General features: G+C 44.9%; 1 protein-coding gene across 4 annotated transcripts in view; it reads right to left on the bottom strand.

The window, feature by feature from the left end:
• HMCN1 (hemicentin 1) overlaps positions 1–25210 on the bottom strand; it is a 451947-nt gene that overhangs the window by 60876 nt on the left and 365861 nt on the right. For 3 of the 4 annotated variants that reach the window (XM_078783554.1, XM_078783553.1, XM_068124884.2), the window contains 5 exons: positions 18936–19173; positions 18545–18607; positions 15755–15874; positions 15299–15433; positions 12920–13039 (listed from right to left, as the gene is read on the bottom strand). In XM_078783554.1, coding sequence (XP_078639680.1) covers positions 12920–13039; positions 15299–15433; positions 15755–15874; positions 18545–18607; positions 18936–19173 — 676 coding nt within the window. Of the gene's footprint in view, positions 1–12919; positions 13040–15298; positions 15434–15754; positions 15875–18544; positions 18608–18935; positions 19174–25210 lie in introns of those variants that run through there. The other variant, XR_013624351.1, reaches the window with a different exon arrangement.

The following is a 25210-nucleotide window of genomic DNA, read 5'->3' on the forward strand; positions in this document are numbered from 1 at the left end:
GGAGGTGGATGGCTGGAGGGAGAGGAAGGTCCAAGGGGGTCCTGCAGCACGATCGGCGCATTTAGCAGCCGCCGTTCCTTCGCGGCCCTGCTCAAAACCGCCGTCCAGGCCCCAAGCGGCTGTTGGGTGTTGTTGCTGCTGTGGCCGCCGCTTGCTTTGCCAGGACTCGTCTGACTCGTCTGGTCCAAACCCTCAACTCAACAACACTCTTGCACGTCTCCCTGTCCAACCACTCTTTCTCTCTTGGTCCAACCACTCTTTCTCTTTCTTGGTCCAACCACCCTTTCTCTCTCTTGGTCCACTCACTCCTCACCACCGACCACACCCACGCTTCTTGCGCGCGCGCCTTTATAGCGCCTCCAGCGATCAAGCCGCCGGCCTTTTTGGACACGCCCATCGGTGTGCTCACCTCGGCCCTGGTTGGTCACGCGACCCTCTGGCTCCGCCCTTGATGACGACGGGCGGGCACGCCCCTCTTCCCCGACCCGAGCACATGTTCAATGGTGGTTTTGGAGGGGATGTAATTGGCAATCGAGGCTTGGCAATGACGAAAGGGGATTGTGAAAGGAAATGGAGATTTTGGGGATGGGAATGAAAGGGGATCTATTCTCTTTCACTGGTGCAATGGAGTACTTCAATTAATGGGAGACACAGCCTTACTCTAAAACACAGAATAAGAGATAACTATCGAACAGGGGTATTCTATTATTGGCTGACGTGTATGCTTGTGGACTAATTATGGGATGCCCTTTCACCTTTACACAGCTCCGGAGGCAGGGGGCGCAGAATAAACAATAATAATAATAAAGCACACAATCAAAAAAAATATACAGTCCTCATATCCGCAACAATATAAACATCCGTTGAATCATATCACAGGTAAATCATCAAAATCTAAACAGTACATGGCGCCCATTTCGAAAAAAAAAGATTGAATTCTGCAAAACGGAAGCGGCCGCTACACGTGTCTTTCTCAGTCGCACGTTTATGTGTGAAGAGTGCGCGCCGAATCTGTAACACGGAAGCGGCCGCTACACCTGTTTCTCAGTTGCTTTGCACACGCTGCCATGTTACTTCGGAGCCGCACGTTTATATAGGAAGAGTTCGTCAGGAGTCGATCTACTCTCTCCTGGTACGTAGAATAAACAGTATTTGTAGAATTTCAACAAAAGCCACATCACTGTTCATATCGGTAAATATTATTCCATCATGTTTGGGAAAATTGGAAAAACAATATAGCCTATTTTACTCCCAGGGGTCCCAGGAATACCCACCCAAAATATCGTTGCGATCGGTTGAGCCGTTTTTGCGGTACCTTCGAACAGACGGACGGACATTTGGTGAATTATAGTAAGATACTGGAGGATGATGTTCAACGCAAATGAAGTAATACAATAAAGTTTCAGGAATAAATATTTACAACTCATTAGATATATTGTTACATGGAAAGGGGGAGGGGGAGAGGGCAGAGGTAGGATTCACACCGAGATTGTCTTGAAGGAACTGCGCTCCAACGCGAGTCGAAAGAATTGACGCGACCAAAGACGGAATTCGTCCGAGTTGCTTTATTGAAACAAAACAGCTCAGGTATTCTGACAAGCCCGTTTATCGGGCAGCAATATATATACACATTTATGTCGGGAAGTTTGCCCGGCAAAAGCTATACCGGGCATGCCCAGGTGTCAAGGGCGAGCCTTGGAAAGGCGAGTCTGGACCTGCCCGGGCGTGTTTGGCTGCGGCCTGGCAAGTCGAGGCTGGGCGTGCCCGGGCGCTCTGGACGAGCCCTGGAAAGGCGATAGCGGGCATGCCCGGACGCTCTGGGCGAGCCCTGGAAAGGCGAGAGCGGGCGTTCCCGGGAGGTTCGGGCGTGCCTGGGAACAGTGAGTCCGGGCATGCCCGGGAGAGGCGCGTCTGGCCGTGTTCTGGCCGGTGCAAGGCGATTGTGTGCATCCAGCGGTAACCGCTACACACGCCCCTCCAGAATCGACCGGCACCGGCAGGGTCAATTTAAGGGGGGTCCGGATGACCCGGCCGAAGCGACCCCTGGAGGGTCATGGGGAGGGGTCGGACGTGGTGGTGGGTGGTCGAGCGGGGGGAACTGTGGACAGGGGGCGGCCTCGCCGCGGAGGAAGGTCCAACCGTGGTGGTCGGTCGACGTCCATGTGCGCCGGTTTGAGGCGGTCCACAGAAATCCGGTCCGGCCGGCCGCCGAAGTCGACGATGAACGACTTGTCGCCCCGTCGCAGGACCCGGAAGGGCCCGTCGTACGGCGGCTGCAGCGGCCCCCGGTGCGCGTCATGACGCACAAAGACGTACTCCGCTGTGCGAAGCGCCGGGGGGACGTAGGACTGGGGGCCACCGTGGCGGGACGTCGGCACGGGGGCAAATCGTCGGGCGGCCTCCTGGAGGTCCGAGCGCTGGCGAGCTGCGGACCAGGGACTGGTCGCGTCGGGCACGAATTCGCCCGGGACGCGGAGCGGCTGGCCGTAGACGAGCTCGGCGGCGGACGCCTGGAGGTCTTCCTTGGGGGCCGTGCGAAGGCCCAAAAGGACCCACGGCAGCCGGTCGGCCCAACCGTCGTCCTGAAGGCCGGCCATGAGTGCGGCCTTCATGGAGCGGTGAAACCGCTCGCACAACCCGTTGGCTTGGGGGTGGTAGGCCGTGGTGCGGTGCAGCATGACCCCCAACGAACGGGCGACCGCGCCCCAAAGCTCAGACGTGAACTGTGGGCCGCGGTCGGACGAGATGTCCGCTGGTGCGCCGAAGCGCGCGACCCAGGTGGCGATGAACGCCTGCGCCACGTCGGCGGTGGTGGTGGAGGCGAGGGGCACGACCTCCGGCCACCTGGTGGTCCTGTCCACCATGGTGAGCAGGTGGGTGAACCCCCGCGAGGGGGGCAGGGGACCCACCAGGTCCACGTGGACGTGGTCGAAATGCCGTTCAGGCACGGCGAAAGGTGCCAGCGGGGCCTGGGTGTGGCGGTGGACCTTGACCCGCTGGCAGGCCGTGCAGGCGTTGGCCCAGTCGCGGATGTTTCGTCGAAGGCCGTGCCAGACGAAACGCGCCGACACCAGCTTCTGAGAAGCTTTCCGGCCCGGGTGAGAAAGGCCGTGGATGGAGGCGAAGATGCGGCGCTGCCAGGAAACGGGCACGATGGGGCGAGGCTGGCCCTGGGAGACGTCGCAGAGCAGGACGGTGCCCGCGAAGGGAATGTCGGCCAGGCGGAGGCCCGTGTCCGCCGCACGGAGTGCCTGCACCGAGGCGTCGGTGGTCTGGTCGGCCGCCATGAGCGCGAAGTCCACGCCGAGCTGGACCGCGTTCGCGCTGGCCCGAGAAAGACAGTCGGCCACGGCGTTGTCTTTGCCGGCGACGTGCCGGATGTCCGTGGTGAACTCCGACACGGCGGAGAGGTGGCGCTGCTGGCGGGCCGACCACGGCTCCGTGACCTTAGCCATTGCGTAGACGAACGGCTTGTGGTCGACAAAAGCCGTGAACGGGCGGCCCTCCAGGAGGTGTCGGAAATGGCGAACGGCCAGGAATAGCCCGAGCAGCTCGAGGTCGAACGTGCTGTAGTTTAACTCGTTCGGCCGGAGTTGCCGGCTGAAAAAAGCGAGTGGCTGCCAAACCCCGTCCACCCATTGCTCATGGACGGCGCCCACCGCGTAGTTGGAGGCGTCCGTAGTGAGGGTGATGGGCGCGTTGAGCACCGGGTGAGCCAGCAGCGTTGCGTCGGCGAGGGCCCATTTGGCGCTGGCGAAGGCTGCGTCCATGGCCGCGGACCAAACAATGTTATGCTTGGCCGGCTTGCCCCGGAGGGCCCCGTAAAGGGGCCACATGAGCTGAGCAGCGCGGGGCACGAATCGGTGATAAAAATTCACCATGCCGAGGAACTCTTGGAGGACCTTGATGGAACAGGGACGCGGGAACGTGGTGATGGCCTCGACCTTGGTCGGCAGCGGCACGGCCCCGGTCTTGGTGATGCGGTGGCCCAAAAAGTCAACGGTCGTCGCGCCGAAGTGGCATTTGACCGGGTTGACAATTAAGCCGTGCTCGCTGAGGCGACCGAACAGTGTTCGGAGGTGGAGGAGGTGCTCGGCGCGGGACGTGCTGGCGACGAGGATATCGTCCAGATAGACGAAAAGAAACGGCAGGTCGCGCAGCACGCCGTCCATCAAGCGCTGGAACGCCTGGGCCGCGTTCTTGAGGCCAAACGGCATCCGCAAAAATTCGAACAGGCCGAACGGCGTGATGACGGCCGTCTTCGGGACGTCGGCCGCCCGGACAGGTACCTGGTGGTAGCCCCGTATCAGGTCAATTTTCGAAAAGATGACCCGTCCCGCCAAATGGGCGGAAAAGGCCTGAATATGCGGGATCGGGTACCTGTCGGGGGTGGTAGCGTCGTTGAGACGGCGGTAGTCGCCACACGGGCGCCATCCACCCCCCGGCTTTGGCACGATGTGCAGTGGCGAGGCCCACGCGCTATCGGAGCGCTGCACGATGCCGAGGTGCTCCAACGCGTCGAACTCGGCCTTCACCACGGCGAGCTTGGCCGGGTCGAGGCGGCGGGCCCTGGCGTAGACCGGCGGGCCCGTAGTGGGTATGTGGTGCTCGATCCCGTGCCGCACCGTGTCGGCCGAAAACGTCGGCCGCGTGAGGGCCGGGAATTCCGCGAGCAGGCGAGCGAACTCGTTCGCTGCCAGGAGGGCGCACGCCAGTTCGGTCGGCGCGGAGCTGCTCATCATGCACGCCAGGGAGCTGAAGGTCTCGGCATTGACAAGGCGACGACGTTTGACGTCGACCAGCAGCCCGTGCGCGCAGAGGAAGTCGGCGCCCAGCAAAGCCATGGGGATGCAGGCGGTCACAAAAGTCCATTGAAAACGCTGGCTGCCGAAGCAGAGGGTGACGACGCGTGGGCCGAAAGTGCGTATGGCCGAGCCATTAGCAGCGACCAAAGAGGGGCCGCAAACGGCGTCCCGCCTGTCCTGCTCGGAGGCGGGTATGACACTCAGTTGGGCGCCGGTGTCACACAGGAAACGCCGCCCAGACGCTTTGTCCCGAATAAACAGCAAGTTGCCCGAGTGGCCGGCGCTCATGGCTGGGAATGAACGCCGGCCCGGCCGTTTCCCGACCTGCCGAAAGTGCACGGGGGCCGGCACGTCCGAGCCTTGTGTCCGAACCTGGCGTGGTAATAACACCACGCCCGGTCAGGTGGAGGCCCCGGCCGTCGTGTCGGAAGCGGGCGGTGCGGCGTGGCGGCCGCCAGTTGCACCGGCAGTTCGGCCTCCAACCGCGCAGGGCGCTCGGGTGTCGTGGGCGTCGCCTCGGACGGCGGCGGGCTCCAGGTAACCGCGCCGATGTGCTGGCCCGCCGAGGAGATCTTATCGGCTTCCCTGGCGAGGGCGCGGGAATCCGTGATCAACGTGCCAGCCAGGGCGAGGCGTACCGGGTGAGGCAGCTGGCGAAGGAACAGCTCGCGGAACAGAAAATCCGGAGAGTGCTCACCGAGCAACGAGAGCATATAGTCCATGCGCTCGGACGGGCGCGTGTCGCCGAGCTCGGGCAGAGCGAGCAGGCGCCGTGTGCGTGCTGCCGGTGAGAGGGCGAAAGCTTCGAGGAGGAGTGTCTTCAGCGCGTCGTATTTGTCAGCAGCCGGCGGGTGCTCGAGGAGGCTCAAGGCGCGGGTCGCGGTGGCGGAACCGAGCGCCACCACAACATGGTGGAAGCGGGTGTCGTCCGCGGTGATGCCTCGCAGGGCGAACTGAGAGTCCGCCTGAGCAAACCAAACAGCCGCGTGAGCCTCCCAGAAGGTAGGCAGTTTAAGCGTCACTGCCGTATCCATGTCGGTAGGTCACCAATGAAGGAACTGCGCTCCAACGCGAGTCGAAAGAATTGACGCGACCAAAGACGGAATTCGTCCGAGTTGCTTTATTGAAACAAAACAGCTCAGGTATTCTGACAAGCCCGTTTATCGGGCAGCAATATATATACACATTTATGTCGGGAAGTTTGCCCGGCAAAAGCTATACCGGGCATGCCCGGGTGTCAAGGGCGAGCCTTGGAAAGGCGAGTCTGGACCTGCCCGGGCGTGTTTGGCTGCGGCCTGGCAAGTCGAGGTTGGGCGTGCCCGGGCGCTCTGGACGAGCCCTGGAAAGGCGATAGCGGGCATGCCCGGACGCTCTGGGCGAGCCCTGGAAAGGCGATAGCGGGCATGCCCGGACGCTCTGGGCGAGCCCTGAAAAGGCGATAGCGGGCATGCCCGGACGCTCTGGGCGAGCCCTGGAAAGGCGAGAGAGGGCATGCCCGGACGCTCTGGGCGAGCCCTGGAAAGGCGAGAGAGGGCATGCCCGGACGCTCTGGGCGAGCCCTGGAAAGGCGAGAGCGGGCATGCCCGGGAAAGACGAGACCGGGCGTGCCCGGGAGGTTCGGGCGTGCCCGGGAACAGTGAGTCCGGGCATGCCCGGGAGAGGCGCGTCTGGCCGTGTTCTGGCCGGTGCAAGGCGATTGTGTGCATCCAGCGGTAACCGCTACAGTCTTAAGAATAGCTTGGTACGTGTGTTCGAGGAGGGTAAATTTACCCTCGTATTCGATATTTGGCAGAGTTAAGTCTTCTTGTAAAACATGCACTGAGGAGGCTATTGTTGTTATTTTGTAGGCAGCCTTTGGCTGCTGGTTGCATCATTTTTCTGGAAGCGCGTTTGTGCTGTTGATACAGTGCCCCAATTACTAGTGAGCCGGTACTCAATTTGCCGACCTTGGAAGGATGACAGGCCGAGTCATCTGCCCTGGCATTAATTCAACGATCGACCGGGATTCAAACTCAGGATCCTAGGATTGCCAAGCCAGCACCCTAACCGTTTAGCCAACACCAGACTTGAGGAGGCACTGAGTGCCCATAATAAAGCAGATAGGGGAAAATTGTTGTGCAAGACCTCCTGTAAGCAGGCGCGGCCAGGTGGAGGACTTGTGGCATTTAAGAACAAAGGCCCACGGAAAGCACTTCATGCTTTAAAGGAAACTGCATTAACTATTTGGCCTGCGGACCTCAAGCCATGGTGGAAAAGTCAGCCGTAGAGCTCTGGTTTAATGGCTGATTGGTTTTTGTTTTTGGTTTAAGGGTTCTGGTTTTTGCCTTCTGCCTGTTTCAGCACCAGTTTTGGCTTCGATTAGAGTGATCCGTGAGGTTTACTATTAGGTGTACCGGAAAGTAATGTCATTTTTCACAGAGGAATACACAGATTTAAAAACCGACATTACTTTCAGGTGCACCGAATACAACAACACACAACAGGCATTTTAAGGCCATTTTCCCTGCTAGAGCGGGGGTTAGCCTTGCGGTCCCCATGACAATCTTCTCCATTTTGCCCTATTTTCTGCATCTCCCCTTGTTAGCCCCCTTACCCGCATTTCTTCTTCGACCATCTTTAGCCAAGTCTTTCTCGGTCTTCCCCGTCCTCTACTTCCTTCTACATTCATTTCCATTCCTGTTCTACCATCACCTATCCAATTTTTAATCAGTTATCCTCATAATCCAACATGGTGCGGACATCAAGTCACAGATTTGACATGGTGTGTCCAAATATAATCTTGCTATGGCACATTTCTTGCAGTACTACAGCTTCACCAAGTACATAGAAGGAGCACAGGCTCACAAGCACTCTAAGGATTGTGAGACTCCATTTGCTGTGTACATGGGCATGTACGTATTTGCTTAAACCAGGAAAAAGCAACTCATCGACATGGCCGATGAACCATGATCCAACCATCTTATGACAGAGTTCTTGATATCTCGGCCCAGCTAGGGGAAGCAGTTGTCGCCCAATATGTGGAAGATGGAGTCGTCTGCCTACCAGTCTTGAGAAAACAGTTGTTTACGACTTCTGCAATGGACATTCAGCTATTCTACACCTGCAAACAAGACATTTGTGGTGAAATTTAGAATGGAAGGTCGAACTACAAGTCAATTACAATAATATCAAATTGTGGAGAATTACTTTTTTGAGATTTTGCCCACCACAAAGCCAAAGACAACTCAAAGTGGGGCTACACAAAGGAAAGTATAGATATTAAACAGAAAGGAGGAATCTGTTGATTCAATTGAGGTAGGGTGGGATTGAGCGAAAAGCAGGATGCAGGTAAACTGTTCCAGAGTGATGCAGTGCGGGGGGGGGGGGGGGGGGGGGTGGAGTGGAACTAGAATTCCACCACATAGTCTTACTCCTTGGAACAGATACATAAATAAATTAGAAAGCATCTGAAAATGCAAAGCCGGTCCATGTCCGTTTATATTCAGAGGTCTTCTTTTTCTTCCATATGCTAAAAATAACCACAAAAAAAAAAGTTCTGATTTCATGCAGCCTTGACCTTTGAGCTTTAGATCTAAAAAAAAAAATCAGCTTCTAGCTTTTGATTGGTGAACCAATTATATGACCCAATATGCAAATTCTTAAAATTTCAGGTCAATTGGACGAAAAATGACGATTTTATTCAACTTTTGACCTTTGACCTTTTGATCTAAAAACAAACAAACAATCGATTCCTACCTTTGGATTGGTGCACCGAATAGTAAAGAAAAATTTATTGAACACATTAAAAAGATAATTTCAAAATCTGCGGAGGTCTAAACTCAGAGTTTATATTGTTTCAAGAGAAAGTCTTAGGAATCCCATGTAGATCCACAGTTAATGAGGAATGGAAAGTGCAATCCCCGATGAAGAACACTCAGCGGTCAAAATGTCGGACACGAGCCCTGCCCGCTGGACAGCTCTCCTGGTTTATATTGTTTTCTATTTTGAATCTGGATCCTTGAACCGTCTTTTGCGATCGCGTAACTCATTTGTGGAAAGGTTCGAATGAAATCAATGCTACGGTTTCAAAAGCCTTCAATTGTCTCATTTAAACCAAATAAATAGGAAACAAGTACACATACATTCAAAGTACACCGCCCCATGCCAAATAATTAAATATGCTGCAGCGCGGCATTGCCGGGGCGCCTCCGGCGCCCGGCAATACCGCAGTGCAGCTCATTAAGGCTGCATTGGGAGGGAGAGGTGTACACTAATTGATTGATTAATTGTATAATTAAAATCAATAAAAGATTATCACAAAATATTTTCATAATCAATTGGCTAATCGCATAACTAAACCACTAGTGCTTCATCCGAAGATGTATCTTTTAGAAATTTAATTAAATAAGTCATTTATAAAAAATTAAATAATTAATTGATTACTCAATAAATAATTAATCGATTAATCAATAAATAATTAATAGATGAAATGATTAATCAATAAATCAAAAATATCCTTGATAGCCACATCACTTGGTCACTTATGTCCAAATATTAGCTTCCCAGCTCAAAAGGTGCCTGAGATATTGGCCAAATGAGAAAGAAAATAAATAAATGATTAATAATGAAAATAAATAAATAATAATCATAAAAAAATTAAATTGGTAATCAATTTGGTCAGAGAACACATAAACTACCACTATTTCATCAGAATCTGTAACTTAAAAAAAAAATTTTTTTGGGTCATTAATCGAATAATTAAATAATTAATCGATTAATTGATTAATTAATAAATCAAAAATATCCTTTGCAGCCAAATCACCTGGTCATTGGCATGTCCAAATATCAGCTTCCTAACTCAAAAGGTGCCTGAGTTAATAATGGTCAGAAGAGAAATGAAATTTAATTAATTAAATAAGTACTTAATTAAACGCTAATAATTAAATAACTCCTCAATTAATTGATTATTCAAAAAACAAAAAATACCGTATTTGACAAAGGACTTGCTCACGACTGTGCCGAAATTTCAGCTTCCTAGCTCAAAGGATGGCTGAGATATCGTCCGGACAACCAAGAAAACAAACAAACAAACAAACAAACAAACAAACAAGAAACCAGAGTGAAAACTGAGTACTCTCTTTCAGCGTGCGTCACTGCCGAGCCCCCTTTGGTGCCCGGCAATGACGATTTGCAATGCCTGGAGATGGCATAGGAAAGGAGCGGTGTACAAAAGACTTAGGGAATGCAAAAGATGAACTGCCAATCACATCTGACATTACACTCCAGCTGGTGTGCAACAAGTGTGGAGTTTTACCTCTGACCTCCGCCATTTGAGCTGCTGTGTCAAATATCGTTGGTCAACTTTCTCTGCAGTTGGATGTATATTATCTGGCCTGGAGCTTTATCTTCTCTTCGCTTTCCTTGCTGCTTATTTACTTCCTTCATTCCTACTCCTCTAAAGCCCTTCCTCATCCCATAGACAGATTCTCTCAGCTATTGGCAATTCCCCTGATTGTTCTTACATAAATGTTGAAGCATAATAACTATTAATAAGTCTGCCATCTCACTTTTATCACAAACCAATCTCCCCGTGCTATTCCTCAACGGGCCCACAATTGTCTTAACCTGTTCTTACCCCTTGTGTACTTAAATAATCCCTTGCTATTACATTTCATATTCTCTTTTGGCTTGCTGAGCTATTTTCTTAACTAGCCTCTGTTTATTCCTATACGAGTCCAATTCTAGTCCAGTTATTTTGTCCCTAATACATACCTTCTGCTTATCCTTAAGAGAACTCCTTACCTCCCTGTTCAACAACCCTGGTCTGGATTTAAAACCTTTGGATTGACATCTCGATTGTTAAAACCTCTGGATTTACATCTCATTGGAATATACTTTATACACTGCACATTTGATTATTGAACGTTGTGATTCTGATCAGTTTTTGCTTTTTCAGCCAAATGGTACGAATTATCTCTTGCTTCAGGTATTTCTAAAGAAATGAGTCATTACAAAGTGTTTTTTGATATCAATTATCTTCACAACAAGAAACTATTTTACAGGGAAAAAAAATCATAAAGTATATTTAACACAGACAAAAATATGTGATTGATTCCATTTACTGCATCTGACAAGGCCAAGCATAGTATGAAAGTAATATAATATATAGCAAATACAAATAAACTGTATTTCAGAAATAAAACCAGAACCTATTATATCTGCGGCTTTCTTTTCCAATTCTAGTTTCTTTTCAAAATGCAAATTAAGATTTCCAAACTTTTTATTTTTTGCTGTCATAAGTACTTCATTCCCAACGAGTATTACATAGTCTTGCGCAAACACAAAATACTGCTTATGTAAACGATATTGCTTCTAGCTTTCTGGTTTGAGGTTTGAGGCTCTTCCACATATTTTGTAATATTAATTCTCATAATCTTTCACAGAGCTTCTGTTGTAACCACATTGGCCTGTGGAAGATGGCTCCTCTGCTATATTCAGGGGGATGTCCACCAAGAGGCTTTTCTAATAAACATTCAACAAGAATTGTTAAGCTTAAATTCCTGTGAAAGATGTTTTTCCGTGCCAAAGCATCCAAGTTATTTTGTTATGAGAGTTCCCGGAAATGCTGCGCAGCATTGCTGGAAATGTTATAAATTGGCTGCAATTAATTATTTCGTTTTCATTGCAAGAAATTACAATGTGATGAAAAGAACATTGAACTGTATTGTTCGGGGAATTATTTGACAAAAGGTTCCCGCCATTACCCAACCATGTTCGAAGATCACCAACTAGCTGCCATTTTCTGTGAACACAGTGCCCTTATAGCGTCCTTGAAGATCTTCGACATTTGAACCATTTTCAGCATGCAGAGAATGGGAAGTGATGTTCCAGGTTAAATAGCTTCTGTTGTAACCACATTAGCTGGTGGATGACAGTTGTTGTTTTTTTTGTTTGTTTGTTTGTTTTTGTATATTGAATCGAGGCTCGTGAAAGAGCTAACATTTATTTCACAAACAAATCAACCAGACAAACAAAATATATAAAAAGAGGGAGCGGAAGACAAGATGGGGAGAGAAGGGGAAGCACACAAACACAACATTTGAGAGCAGCGAGATGTGTGGGAGGTAGAGGGCTTGGGGGGAGGAGGCATGGGAAGGGGTGCGGGGGGGGGGGGGGGGGAAGTATAAAACACAAGGAAAATCTATATTGAGTCTATCTATATTGTTCTGCTATATTGAGGGGAAAAACATGTCATATTAAAGACCCCTTCTGTCGCAGCTCAACGAAAGACATGAAAGATTATTCTCCACCATCCTTAAACTGGGTTTTCATTCCTGGCCATCATTATATATATATTATATATATTGCAGCTAGAGGATCATCATAAATGTGTTATGCGGTTCCTGCATGTTTAAGAGTAACTTTTAAGTAATTGCGATGAGACCTTTGTGCATTTCACTTTGTGGACTTTCACCTTAATATATGAACTTATAAAAGATTTTTATATGTTGTTTTTCAGCCAAACTGTTGTTTTATCATAAAATTAGTCTTTAGTGATGTCAAAGTGCATGTTCTTTAGAATAAATAAATGGGATATTTGGTAAGATTTTCTCAAAATGGGTTTATGGGTATCTATCATCCCACACCCACCTCACTATTAATTTCCTGAATTTGTGTCTGAAAGAAAAACCAGAGAGCTGCGATCAGAGATTGCTGATGGTTCCTGGTATAGCCAATTTGTAATATTAGCCAATTGGTAGCACTTGCAATTGTCTCATAATGAAAATAATGGAAAACTTAAATAATTAATACATGGAACATTAAATAATTGAGAATTGGAAAAGGAAAATTGAAAAAATTGAAGAAAAAAAATTAAATGGAAAATTAAATAATTGAAAAAAACGCCATTACATAATTGAAAAAAATGAAAATTGAAAATTGTGGAAAAATTAAATAATTTAAAATTGAAAAATTAATAAACAATGAAATAATTAAACAAAAAGCAGGACACCATTGATACCAAGACTAAACATTTGATGCCTCCCTCAGGTAACCATAATAACAACAGAACATGCTGTATCACCAGAGGTGTATTAGATCGTGCAACAGTGATAAGTGATTCAATAGGGCACTACCGTAGCAACGAGGTCCTCGGGCTCTAAACCCAGGCTCACAGCTACAGCGGTAGCCTCCAACGATGTTGTGACAGTGCTGGCTACAAGGCAAGGGATGATTCTCCATGCACTCATCAATGTCTGTGGGAATCATCAAATTCATTAGTCTGGCGTTTTCATGTTCGAGCAGATCATAACTATACGTGTTGAATGAGATTGCATCACAAACACGAGCAAAGATAAAATTTGTGTTATTCTTTAGCCAGAATAATTTAGATTCAATATGATTATAAAATATTTTTTCGAATATGATGACTTGTTTATCTAATATGATTTCGAAGTTGTATTATTTTTTTTTTGATTATCGAGCATTCAAAAAGCTAGACTACACAGAAGATAAATATTACAATACAGTTCATAGACACGTATGACATTTGGACATCTTCATTTAGATGCTGCATTTGAGTTTTCCAAAATGGGAACAGGCAATTCGGTAAATCCAGAAATGATGCAATGGAAACTATTTATTATTTCACATAACACGTGAATTACCTGTCCATGCACATGTGAAATAGTTTCTTTATAAATCCTGTATTTTCACATTATTTAGCCTTCAAAACTCGAGCAAAAATCAAAATTACGTACAACAACCCTTCTACCCCCATTAATTCATCCCAAAGCCACTTTTTTTTGGAAATACCGACTTTTTTCTTTCCTGGACGTTCCAGCAGTGTCCATGTGTTTTATACTTTCCCACCTCCCCCTCCCCCCACATTCCCATGCCTCCTCGACCCCAAGCTCTCTCCCTCCCACAGATCTTCCGATGTCCCTGTTCTCTGCTGTTGTACTTGTGTGCTTCCCTCTCTCTCCCCATCTTGTCTTCCACTCCCTTTTTTGTATGTTTTGTGTGTCCGTTTTTTTTTTTGTGATTGATGTTAGCTCTTACACGAGCCTCGATCTTGAATACAAAAAATAAAAATAAAAAACAACCTTCCATTTTTTTTGTCGGTGTTTGGCATCAGAAGCCCTCAAAAGGACAGGTTTGATGTTTTTTTTAATTAAAGACTTCAAATATTAATCATGACTATTTTCTTTCCTCTGCATGGGTTGTAATCAAAACGTACCTTTCTTTCATGATAGACAACACATTCAAAAGTACATAAACTCAGAATGTACATAAACTTAGAAGTCCTCTTGAGTGTACAAATTTTTCTTGAGGTGGTGTATAGGCAATAGACCGCTGCTTCGGTTGCTCCTCAAAAATAACATGCATTACCTCATTTGCTCTGCATGGGTTATAATCAAAATATACCTTTCTTTCATGATAGAAAGATGTGTTGTTTAGTCTTCAAATGCACACCAGAGACCTAAAGCCTAAGGCCTAGGCCCGAAGCCAAAAGGTAGTGACTAAAATGGAGGGCATATTGTTAATTTTTTTCAGGTTACATTCGTGGATGGAGTCAGGCCAGTAAGCCAAGCTCCGCCCTGAGTGGACCAAGAATCAGAGTGACTGACAGAGAATAGTGGATTGTCACTTGGTTCATGCATTGGCCAAAAGCAATGGAAGAACAAGAACAGCTCTTTGGCTATAACATGCATGCAGCTCATACCCTCACCAAACCAATCATGCTGTCTAATGGCACAATTAGATTGGCTTGAAGCTCCACCTTTGAAGTCTGGACAATCTAGACACATCGGTGAAAGGTAACTTTGTGCCAAAGTTTCATGATTACAATCTGGAACGAAACACTGCAGCATCTTCACAAAGCTATTAGTTATGTGAAAAGAGCATGGTTAAACAATAAATGCAACTTTGGAGAACTTCCAGGGAATTTCTGTAGAGGTGGCCATGTTTTGTGTATGATTGGCTGAAATGCACACATGACGTCAGGTTTCATATAGCCAATGCTGACAGGATACTCAGGAGGTATGCACACTCGCCTCTGAGCTATCTAGCTGGGTTGGAATCCCAACCCAGCTCTAAACCGGCATCCTGGTGTTTCACAGGCAGGCGATTCATCAATAAATGTGTGTGTGCCGGCCCTTGGATGGATGTTAAATGGGTGTCTCGTCTGCCAGCATTCATTGGTGGAGGTTAAAGATCCCATGGTGTACTTCGCGAAGAGTAGGTGAGCTCCCGCCAACACCAGGAAAATATTACAATTTCCTGCCATAACTAGCAGAGGGCATTGCATCAGTGGCACAGCTGTGCCCTCAGCCAATAATGCTACCCCACAGCCTTATGCTGCATACGAACAAAGATATAGCCAATCACAGACCCACATTCACTCAATGTCCAATAGCGCATTATTTCATACATAGTCAAGTGAAATCAAAGTATTTATCAATTATTCGTTCATCAAAACTCTCTTTTTGGCCAGAAAAATACCGAAGTCAGACCTTGGCATCCGAGTCCATCAGATGAACGTTGGAATCCAAGACCACAGTGAGTGTGGCAGAGGTACGAGCCGTGTAAATTTTCACAATCCTCGCTGGACGAGCACAAATGTCCACCCATCGCACATTCATCTATATCTGCATGTAAATACGGTAGATACATATGGTATGTACAATACATTTACATTGTACAAGATCCTTCAGATGCTTTATTGCAATTAACAATAAATAAATATCATAAATAATTGGCATATCATATCATGACTATCATATGCCAATTAATTATCTATGTTAGTAAAATTATTTTTTAAATGTCAGAAGAATTCCGTATTACATCATACACATTTAAGTCACTCCTAATAAGATGCCATACACACTGACGAAAAGCATTGTTAGAACGTAGAATCATGTGGGATGAGAGGTGTGAGAGATGAGCAGGTGGAACCACCCAGTGCCAACCTTGGCAAATGCGTCCATCAGCTGCGATGGTGAGGCCTTGTGGGCATGCGCAGTAGTATGCTCCCATGGTGTTGTGACAGGTGTGTGAGCATGGACTTCTTATTGTGCACTCATCCTCATCTGCATATGCGACACATGGGGGTATGGGACATGACTGCTGGGTGTGATGGGAGGATAGGGTGGATATGTAATAGCTTGTGACATTGTCTTACAAGGTAAGATAACGGTACAAAACTCAATGAGTGTAAATGAAATGTGTGGTGATGGAAGAGGAAACGAAGCAGCAGAGGTGGTGTGTTACGGATTCGTCACTTCCGGTGTTGTGGTTTTCATCCACTTGAAACATTTCTGGTTCTATGTATTATTATTATTATTATTATTATTATTGTTTGAGGGAAATAGCCATTATTATTGTCAAAAGGTAAAAAGGTTAATGTTAAATGAAACAGGAAACCGGATCGGGAACCGGAAGATGAAGAAGAAGAAGCAGAGGAGAGAGAAAAGAAGGCGGGGCAAAAAGTCGGACAAAAAGCTGGTCGCTTCAAGCTCCGGAGCGAGCGTGGTCAAACGAAAGTCGCGAGTGAACTTGGAGTTTCCTTGAAAGGAATTCCTGCGATAGGTGTTATCGCTGGGATTGATAAACCTGCATGGTCAGGTTTGGCGTTGGGATTCTGAAGAATCATCGCCGGGTCGTTGCGACTCAAATACGAGCCGTCAGCCATTTTGACACTCGCGCTTTGCTCATCGCAAAAGGTCTTTGCTTCCCGTCAGCCTTTTCACCATTCCGACGTCTATCTGGGATGTGTGTGTGTGCAACGCGGAGTTTGAAGATGAATTTGCGGTTCGCCGACTGAACCGTGAACGTTCATACCTGGACGGCGCCTTTGGATTTCCCATTCCTCCGTGAGTTTGCCTTACGCGGTTTTGGACCACGTGACTTTTTGCGCCGCTTCGGCCGCCTATGCCTTTTGTGCTGTTTTTGCGGTGTGACTGAGCCCGTCATTTGAACGGGCTTCGGGTTTCGATTCGATATCGCTCTGACGCTCGCTGGAGGGGATCACCTTTGAGCTATAGAGACATTGGGGAGTGTTCTTTTTCACTCACTTGGAGCACAGTGAGTTATCTTACCCTAGCTGATGGTACCATCATAAGATGTGTTGATTGTATTGTTGATTGCTATTATTGTTGTATCGTTATTCTGGTGTGATTTTTAATACAATATTTGTTTGTTGATAACCATTGGTGTAGTTTCACTCGTGTTTTTGACACGGAGTAACACATTTTTCTGCCGTGACTCCTCTCGGGGCTCGGAGGTACACCGTGAACTGGTCGGGGAGGAGCACGTCACAGGTGGAAGAAGTAAAGAGGTTGCAAATGGCAGACAATGTTGAAAACATGATTACCAATTAAACAGAAATACCTGCTTAAAAAGATGATAATGGCTTCCTAAAGTACTGTTATACAAAAAACAGGAGTAAAAACTAGACAGGCACTCAGTAGAGAGCATATTTCCACCAAGTTGAACAGTTTATGTTTTTAATCCCACTGATAGACCGGATATAGATTCGGACTTGGACCAAAAGCTCATCGGCTTATTCTCGCCACGTACCCAACTCATCCACCAAGTTTTGTCATAACCCATCCACAACTTTTTGAAATCTCATGATATATCGTTTTTGGCCCTATCACTCAATGGTGAAGAATCACTTGAACATTTTTTAGAAATTCATGTATCCAGATCCATATTCAGATCTTTACCAAAATGGATTCAATTCTCCCTTGTCACACACCCAACCGGTCCACCAAGTTTCGTCCAAATCCGTCCACAACCGTTTGAGATATCATGCTATACGTATATTGGTTTCAACCCCATCACTCAACGGTGAATAATCACTTCAAATCAATTCTCTGATCCAGATCCGGATTTGAATCTTCACCAAAATTGAATAAACTCTTCCTTGTCACACACAACCTGGCCACCAAGTTTCGTCCAAATCCGCCCACAACCTTTTGAATTATCATGCTGTTTAATGTTTTTAACGATATCACTCAACGGTGAAAAATCACTTCAAATCAATTCTCCGGTCCGGATCCGGATTTGAATCTTCACCAAAATTGAATCAATTCTTCCTCGTCACACACACAACCTATCCACCAAGTTTCGTCTGAAACTGTCCATAACTTTTTGAGATATCATGCTGTATATAGATTTTAACCCTTTCACTTAATGGTGAAGAATCACTTCAAAGCAATTCTCTGATCCGGATCCGGATTTGAATCTTCACCAAAATTGAATAAACTCTTCCTTGTCACACACACAACCTGGCCACAAAGTTTCGTCCAAATCCGTCCACAACTTTTTGAGATATTGTGCTATGTATCGTTTTTGCCGCATCTCTCAATGGTGAAGATTCACTTTAGAAATTCCCAGATCCAAATCTGGATCTTCACCAAAATCTAACCATTATTTTTGTCTGAGTTACACACCTGACCTGTCCACCAAGTTTCATCCAAATTTGTCCACAACTGTTTGAGATATCCTGTTCACAAACAGCCAAACAAACAGACAAGGGTGAAAACATATCCTTCATCCACCTTTGGTAGCAGAGGTAACAAAATCAACCAATCCTGTAATGGAAAGGGGTTAATGGAATAACATGAGACATTTATCAATTAAATGAGTGATGTGGGGGCAGCAATGTATGAGTGATAGTTTCATGATACAAGTTAATCACTCCCTGCTTAAATATATGGTGGCAGGTGTGTGCATCAAGTGTTATCATTTATTACCTGCGCAGTAAAGGCCAGAGCTATCGAGGCGGAAGCCATTTGGACACCGATCACTTGATGCACCTGAAAATATGATTCGGGAAAGAAAGAACACCTTGGGTGTCACATCACACATACACACACACACACACACACACACACACACACACACACACACACACACACACACACACACACACACACACACACACACACACACACACACACACACACACACACACACACCTATCCGCTTCCCTATTAGTACATCTCCTGGTTCTTCTTGTCAACTATAGGAGTTCATTCTCTCACAGTCAGTTTGCTTTAATTGGCATGAGTAAGAGATGTCTTATACCCCTCAATGCTTCATGTATTTTGCATAAAAGTTGCATGGTAAATGAAGTGCCGATACCTTTCTCCACAGTAGCTCTCAGAGAGAAGAAGAGTTTACGCTCAGATGGGTCATAGAAGACACCAAAGGGAGTTATGTGTAGCGATTGCACGAGGAAAGGCATGGCAGGGTGGCTCGGAGAGTAGGTAAGGGAGTGGTTCCATGAATAGGGTGCGGCTGTGTCATCAAGGGTGTACACGCGAGTTGAACGTCCGTGTATTTGTCCAGCACCGGTCTGCAGGTAATCCTCCACGTAATCCTGATTGAGGTAGTAGTTTGGAAACAAGGCAACAGGACACTAGATTATCATTTGAAATGTCGAGAGAACACCTCGGAGCAAGTTGATACAGGAATAACAATGAAGGTCTTCGTTAATAGCTCCTCTCCTCGTGCAATAGGTCCTCTCAAGCCTCAGAGATGCTGAAATGGACACAGTAGAAAATTCTGAGAAGATGTTAAGATGCTGAGAAAGATCACTTTTTTCCCGAAGATTGAAATTTTGAAAGGACTCATTATTAAACATCTTAGAGGAGACATGGTGCTAAATGTTCAAGTGAAGTAACAATCGTCCACAGTCGAGGAGGATGTGGATGGGGTATGCAAAGGCCATAGAGTAAGAGAGCTCACTTACACTTACATTATGTGTGCACTCCTATTCCTTTCACCAAATCAATTCAAGAGTTGCCCCATGGCCCTACTATCTGTTCATACCCTTGGTCACCTTGCTCTTACATGAGCCTCAATCTTGAAGATAAAAAACCCCAATAATCGATTGCAAAGTTCAGGGAGTTTTCCATGTGTCGATGGAATCTGCAGCTGCCACTTCAACCTCATAAAAGCCGTTTTCCAAACCGGATTCATCATGTTTTTCTTTTTTTACGAGAATTTGCGTTCCTGTGTTGCTGTTTGTGTTTCCATCCAATTTTCTGTGTTAAGTCATACCTTGTTGTGCTGTATTGTCGAATTTGTTTTCGTGTTGCACAAGGCCCACTCCTCGGATAACTAGCATGCAAATTCTGTTTTTATACCCTGTTCCTCATTCCGTTTCATTTTTTACACCATGTCGCCTTTTCGTTTAAAAAAAGTAGAAACAAACTAGAGCAATGCGACTGTATCGCCAATGTGACCTATGCCGTCATCATTTTCAAACTATATGCAACAATGGTGTTGGATGACATTTGTAAAATTTTGCATCGATAGGGTAAGCGGTTTCTGATATTTAATTATTTAATATTTTCCTTCAATCCAATATGGCTGTCAAACCAAGTGACCTATGATGTCATAAATTTAATATTTCAATGCAAATGGGTCAGTAGTGTAATAATGTTGCTTCTGGGACACCTCCGTTTAACATGGGAAATCCCTATCTAATGTCATTTACCCCCTTGTCTTTTTCAAAAATCATAAACACCTCTATTTCTCCCACCCTCATCTTTATGAACCTTTTGTCTGTAGTACCTATCCTTAATGTTGTTCATTAGACCACTCAAACACTACAAATATTTGTTTTCTCTTATAGACCTATCATCCTTCTTCTACATATCATCTGGCAGATTAATCTTTGACCCACTCAAACATTGACCCATTCACTTCCATATTAATTCTTTCCCTCCCTCATTGCCCCTAAACACCTATATTTCTCTCACCCTGTTCTTTACGAACCTTCTAACCTTTTGACATGTTATCCTTATTCATTAGACCACTTAAACACCTGTGATCCTTCTGACCTTATGAACCTTTTAACCTTTTACTCTTAATATCATCTGGTGAATATAACCCACTCAAACAACGACCCTACAAATATTTGTTTATGCGTGGGAAATAATTTAATTCTCCTACAACTCTCTTCACCATCTAATATATTAACAAAAAATATGTTTGAGTTTGGTTCTTTATTAAGATATTTTAACTGAGCTAAGATAAAATGGTAAACCTCCCTCAATGTTCTTGTTTGAGCGCCTCCAGTGCCACATACCATTTTTTGGTAAGCTCCGCCCACTTTTTGGTAAACCACGCCCATTTTTACTAAGCCCAGCCCACTTTTTGTTAAGCCACGCCCACTTTTTACTAAGCCCCGCCCACTTTTGCTAAGCTCCTCCCACTTTTGCTAAGTCCCACCCGCTTTATAAACTCTTCAGCATTGTATCATTTCCAGGTAATACATTACATCATTTTCAGGGAATTTCCATCACATCATTTCCAGTTAAGACACGCCCAGGGAATTTCCACAGGAAGACACACCCAGTCCTTATAAAAGGCACCGACCACACAGGCTTTTTCAAACACGCTTTCTGCTTCACTTGAGAATGGACTACTATGCCGAAATGGAATGGGATAACTTTGCTATTCCATGGAGTCCTACTACCTGTGTAGAACTCAACCTTCAGATTGATGAACTGGACTCGAACCTCTTATCAATGGAGGTAAGTTTGTTTATTTATTTATTTATTTATTTAAATTTTTTTTTTTTTTTTTTTTTTTTTTTTTTAAGATGAGACTCGTGTAAGAGTTAACAAAGTTTATTTTAATATTCATAGAGCTTGATTTATACAAATAAAAAATATTGTATTAAATTAATACATTGTTATTTTCTTTCACAGGAAATTGTATCTGAGATACGAAATGAAAATTCTGCTTTTAACACAACTTGGGATGAAGTTATTTTTTTGTTTGAAGACATTTTGAACAACCAAGACCCCCAGAACGAGTTCTACCTTGATGACCCAGCCAAAGAGTTATACCTTGGAGATCCACAAAATCCTGAAAAAGAGTTTTACCATGATGATACTTGTTGTGAGTTATCAAAACAAAACCCACTGAACAAGTTCTACCTTGATGAGCCAGAATACAAGTCATACATTGGAGACCCACAAATTTCTGAAAATTGGGAAAGGAGAGTTCTCCCTGATGGTCCGCAGTTATACTATGTGAGACACATCATAGAAACCCTAAAAAATTGGGCAAGGAGAGTTCTCCCTGATGGTCCGCAGTTATACTATGTGAGACACATCATAGAAACCCTAAAAAATTGGGCAAGGAGAGTTCTCCCTGATGGTCCGCAGTTATACTATGTGAGACACATCATAGAAACCCTAAAAAATTGTGAAATGGGAATTCTCCCTGATGGTCCGCAGTTATACTATGTGAGACACATCATAGAAACCCTAAAAAATTGGGAAAGGGAAGTTTTCCCTGATGGTCCGCAGTTATACTATGTGAGACTTATCACGGAAACCCCCAATATTTCTGAAAATTGTGGTTTTACCTTGGGGACTTGGAAAGATGGTTATATTTTTGGAGACTCGGAATGGGGGTTTTGTTTTGATGACTCGGAATGTGATACCTATCTTGGAGGCTCAACAGGAATGTGGTTATACCTTGGGAACTTGGAAAGTTGGTTTTATTTTGGAGACTCTACCTGTGGGGTTCCTCTTGGAGACTCTTTGGATTCTAAAGCAATGAACAATGTTCTTTATTTAATGACGCTTGATTTAAGCAATATCAAGAAAGTTCGAGGAAGAAAATGCTGGAAAATTCTTTCTTCCCATTTCTACTTCTTCAAACTTAAAAGCCTTGAAAGACAGAATTGGAGGAAGAGGAAAAAAAAAAAAGAAATACGTATTTAAAAAAGAAGAAAAGAAAGATTATGTTAGGGTTTGGGTGGGATTTTGAATGTGAGGGTTAGGGATGGGGTTGGGTTGGGGTTGGGATTTTGAATGTGAGGGTTAGGGTTGGGGTTGGGTTAGGGATGGGGTTGGGTTAGGGATGGGGTTGGGTTAGGGATGGGTTGGGTTAGGGTTGGGATTTTGAATGTGAGGGTTAGGGTTGGGGTTGGGTTAGGGATGGGATTGGGTTAGGGTTGGGATTTTGAATGTGAGGGTTAGGGATGGGTTGGGTTAGGGATGGGGTTGGGTTAGGGATGGGGTTGGGTTAGGGTTGGGGTTGGGTTAGGGATGGGGTTGGGTTAGGGATGGGGTTGGGTTAGGGATGGGGTTGGGTTAGGGATGGGGTTGGGTTAGGGATGGGGTTGGGTTAGGGATGGGTTGGGTTAGGGATGGGTTTGGGTTAGGGATGGGGTTGGGTTAGGGCTTGGGTTGGGTTAGGGTTGGTATATTATTATGACTCACTCGCACATACACACACACAAAAGTTAAGCCCCAACTAAAAAGTTGTGGGATTCTGTGTTTGGGGTTCACAGATTTAAAAACGTATCCCCATTATACACACACAAAAGTTAAGCCCCAACTAAAAAGTTGTGGGATTCTGTGTTTGGGGTTCACAGATTTAAAAACGTATCCCCATTATACACACACAAAAGTTAAGCCCCAACTAAAAAGTTGTGGGATTCTGTGTTTGGGGTTCACAGATTTAAAAATGTATCCCCATTATACACACACAAAAGTTAAGCCCCAACTAAAAAGTTGTGGGATTCTGTGTTTGGGGTTCACAGATTTAAAAACGTATCCCCATTATACACACACAAAAGTTAAGCCCCAACTAAAAAGTTGTGGGATTCTGTGTTTGGGGTTCACAGATTTAAAAACGTATCCCCATTACATTTTATTTATTTATTTATTATTTTCAAGGGTATTATCTGCTTACTTGTGTTTTTTGTAATTCTTGTGAGTAAAATGAACCCAAGATTTCTTCTCCATTTAAATCATATAATTTGTAGGTCCAAGGGACTGTATCCATTACATCAATGATTTTAAATAATTCACGAGTCCATTTTTGTGTATAACCTTTCTCAAAATGACTTTTCCATTTGTATATTCTTACAATATCACCAACTTTAAATTTGGGCTTTCTCAAATTAATCTCCTTTTCATATTCTAATTTTGTAAATGTTTCTGATGGTTTTGATTGTGTTGATGAATGAACTGTATTATTGTAATTATCTACAATATCCTGAATTAAATACACCCATTTTTGAGAACCGAGTTGTGTGAATTTTTTATATAATTTCTCTTTTAAAGTACGATTAAAACGCTCAATAACAACTGCCTTTCCTTCATTAAAGGTGCTGTATAATTTAATACCCTTCCCCTTAAGAAATTTCATGAATATTTTGTTATAGAACTCTGTTCCCTCATCAGTCCATAACTTCTTTGGTTTCCTTTTATCCCGATCAAATATTCGCTTAAAGGCTAACATTAAAGTATCACCCCTTTTATTTTTTAAAGGGACAACCCAGGCAAATCTACTCCTCAAATCAATAACGGTTAAAGCATACCTGTATCCCCTGTCATTATTCAATTCAATTAAATCAGCGGACCATATGTGGTCGGTGTATTTAGAATAAACCTTCCTTCTTTTAAACTTTGTGATTATAGGTTTGTGTAATTCTTCAGCCAAAAGCTCCTCAGTCTTGATGACATCATTAGAGCCTAATAGTTTTTTGAGGAATAACCAAGACCAAGTTTCAATTTAGCATTTATCAAATTTCTCACAATAAACCTATCAACTTTCTCTCTCAACGTTGGATTTTGTATCAAAGACAAATTATACAACATTTCGCTGTCGGCTTTATGTTTTTCAGTCAACGTAGTGGTATCCCCATAAGCAATATCATGCTTCATACACACTTCATCAACCCTATTTGTAGGTTTAGACCAAGGTTTAGGATTGTTAGCCTCATCTAATCTTTTATCCAAGTTTGTTCCTGGACCACAGAAAGAATACCCTGGAAGGTGTAATTCCCCTGGAATTCCAGTTGTTGTAAATTTACTTCCTGACAGAAACTTTTGTATGTCTCCTCCTCTTTTAGGAGAGATGAATTGGCACTTTTTAGAGCCACACACTTGACATATTCCTTTTTGACAAACTCTATTATTTTTAGCTTTAACATAAGAGATATTTTTAGATTTAGTTTTCTTTTTACATTTGAGACAATAACTCATATTTATTTATCAGAAAAATTCCGACAGAGTATCAAAACCTTTTTGGTTTTCAACATATACATTTCAATCTTGATTTTTAAAACATAAAGAATCCTAAGGAATGCCTTCACTCTCTCCTCCATTTATTTACAAATAAAAACTAACTAAAGTCAATGACACCAACATCATCAATCACATAATCTTTTCCTTCTTCTTCTTCTTCTTCTTCACCACTTTCTCGTTTAAATCTCCTCCCTGAAATTGGAGACATTGACGTTCTTATTTTTGAAACCATTATCTTCATAAGAGTTGTTAATTCTTTAATTTCCTCTTCGGTGCGTTGAGATTGATTTATTTGCTTTAATACACTCAATCTTTTATGAATCTCACTGATTTCCATCTCCCTTTCCTCCTTCT

The sequence above is a fragment of the Myxine glutinosa genome, chromosome 8, assembly GCF_964187855.1.
Source record: "Myxine glutinosa chromosome 8, kmMyxGlut1.1, whole genome shotgun sequence".
Lineage (NCBI taxonomy): Eukaryota > Metazoa > Chordata > Myxini > Myxiniformes > Myxinidae > Myxine > Myxine glutinosa.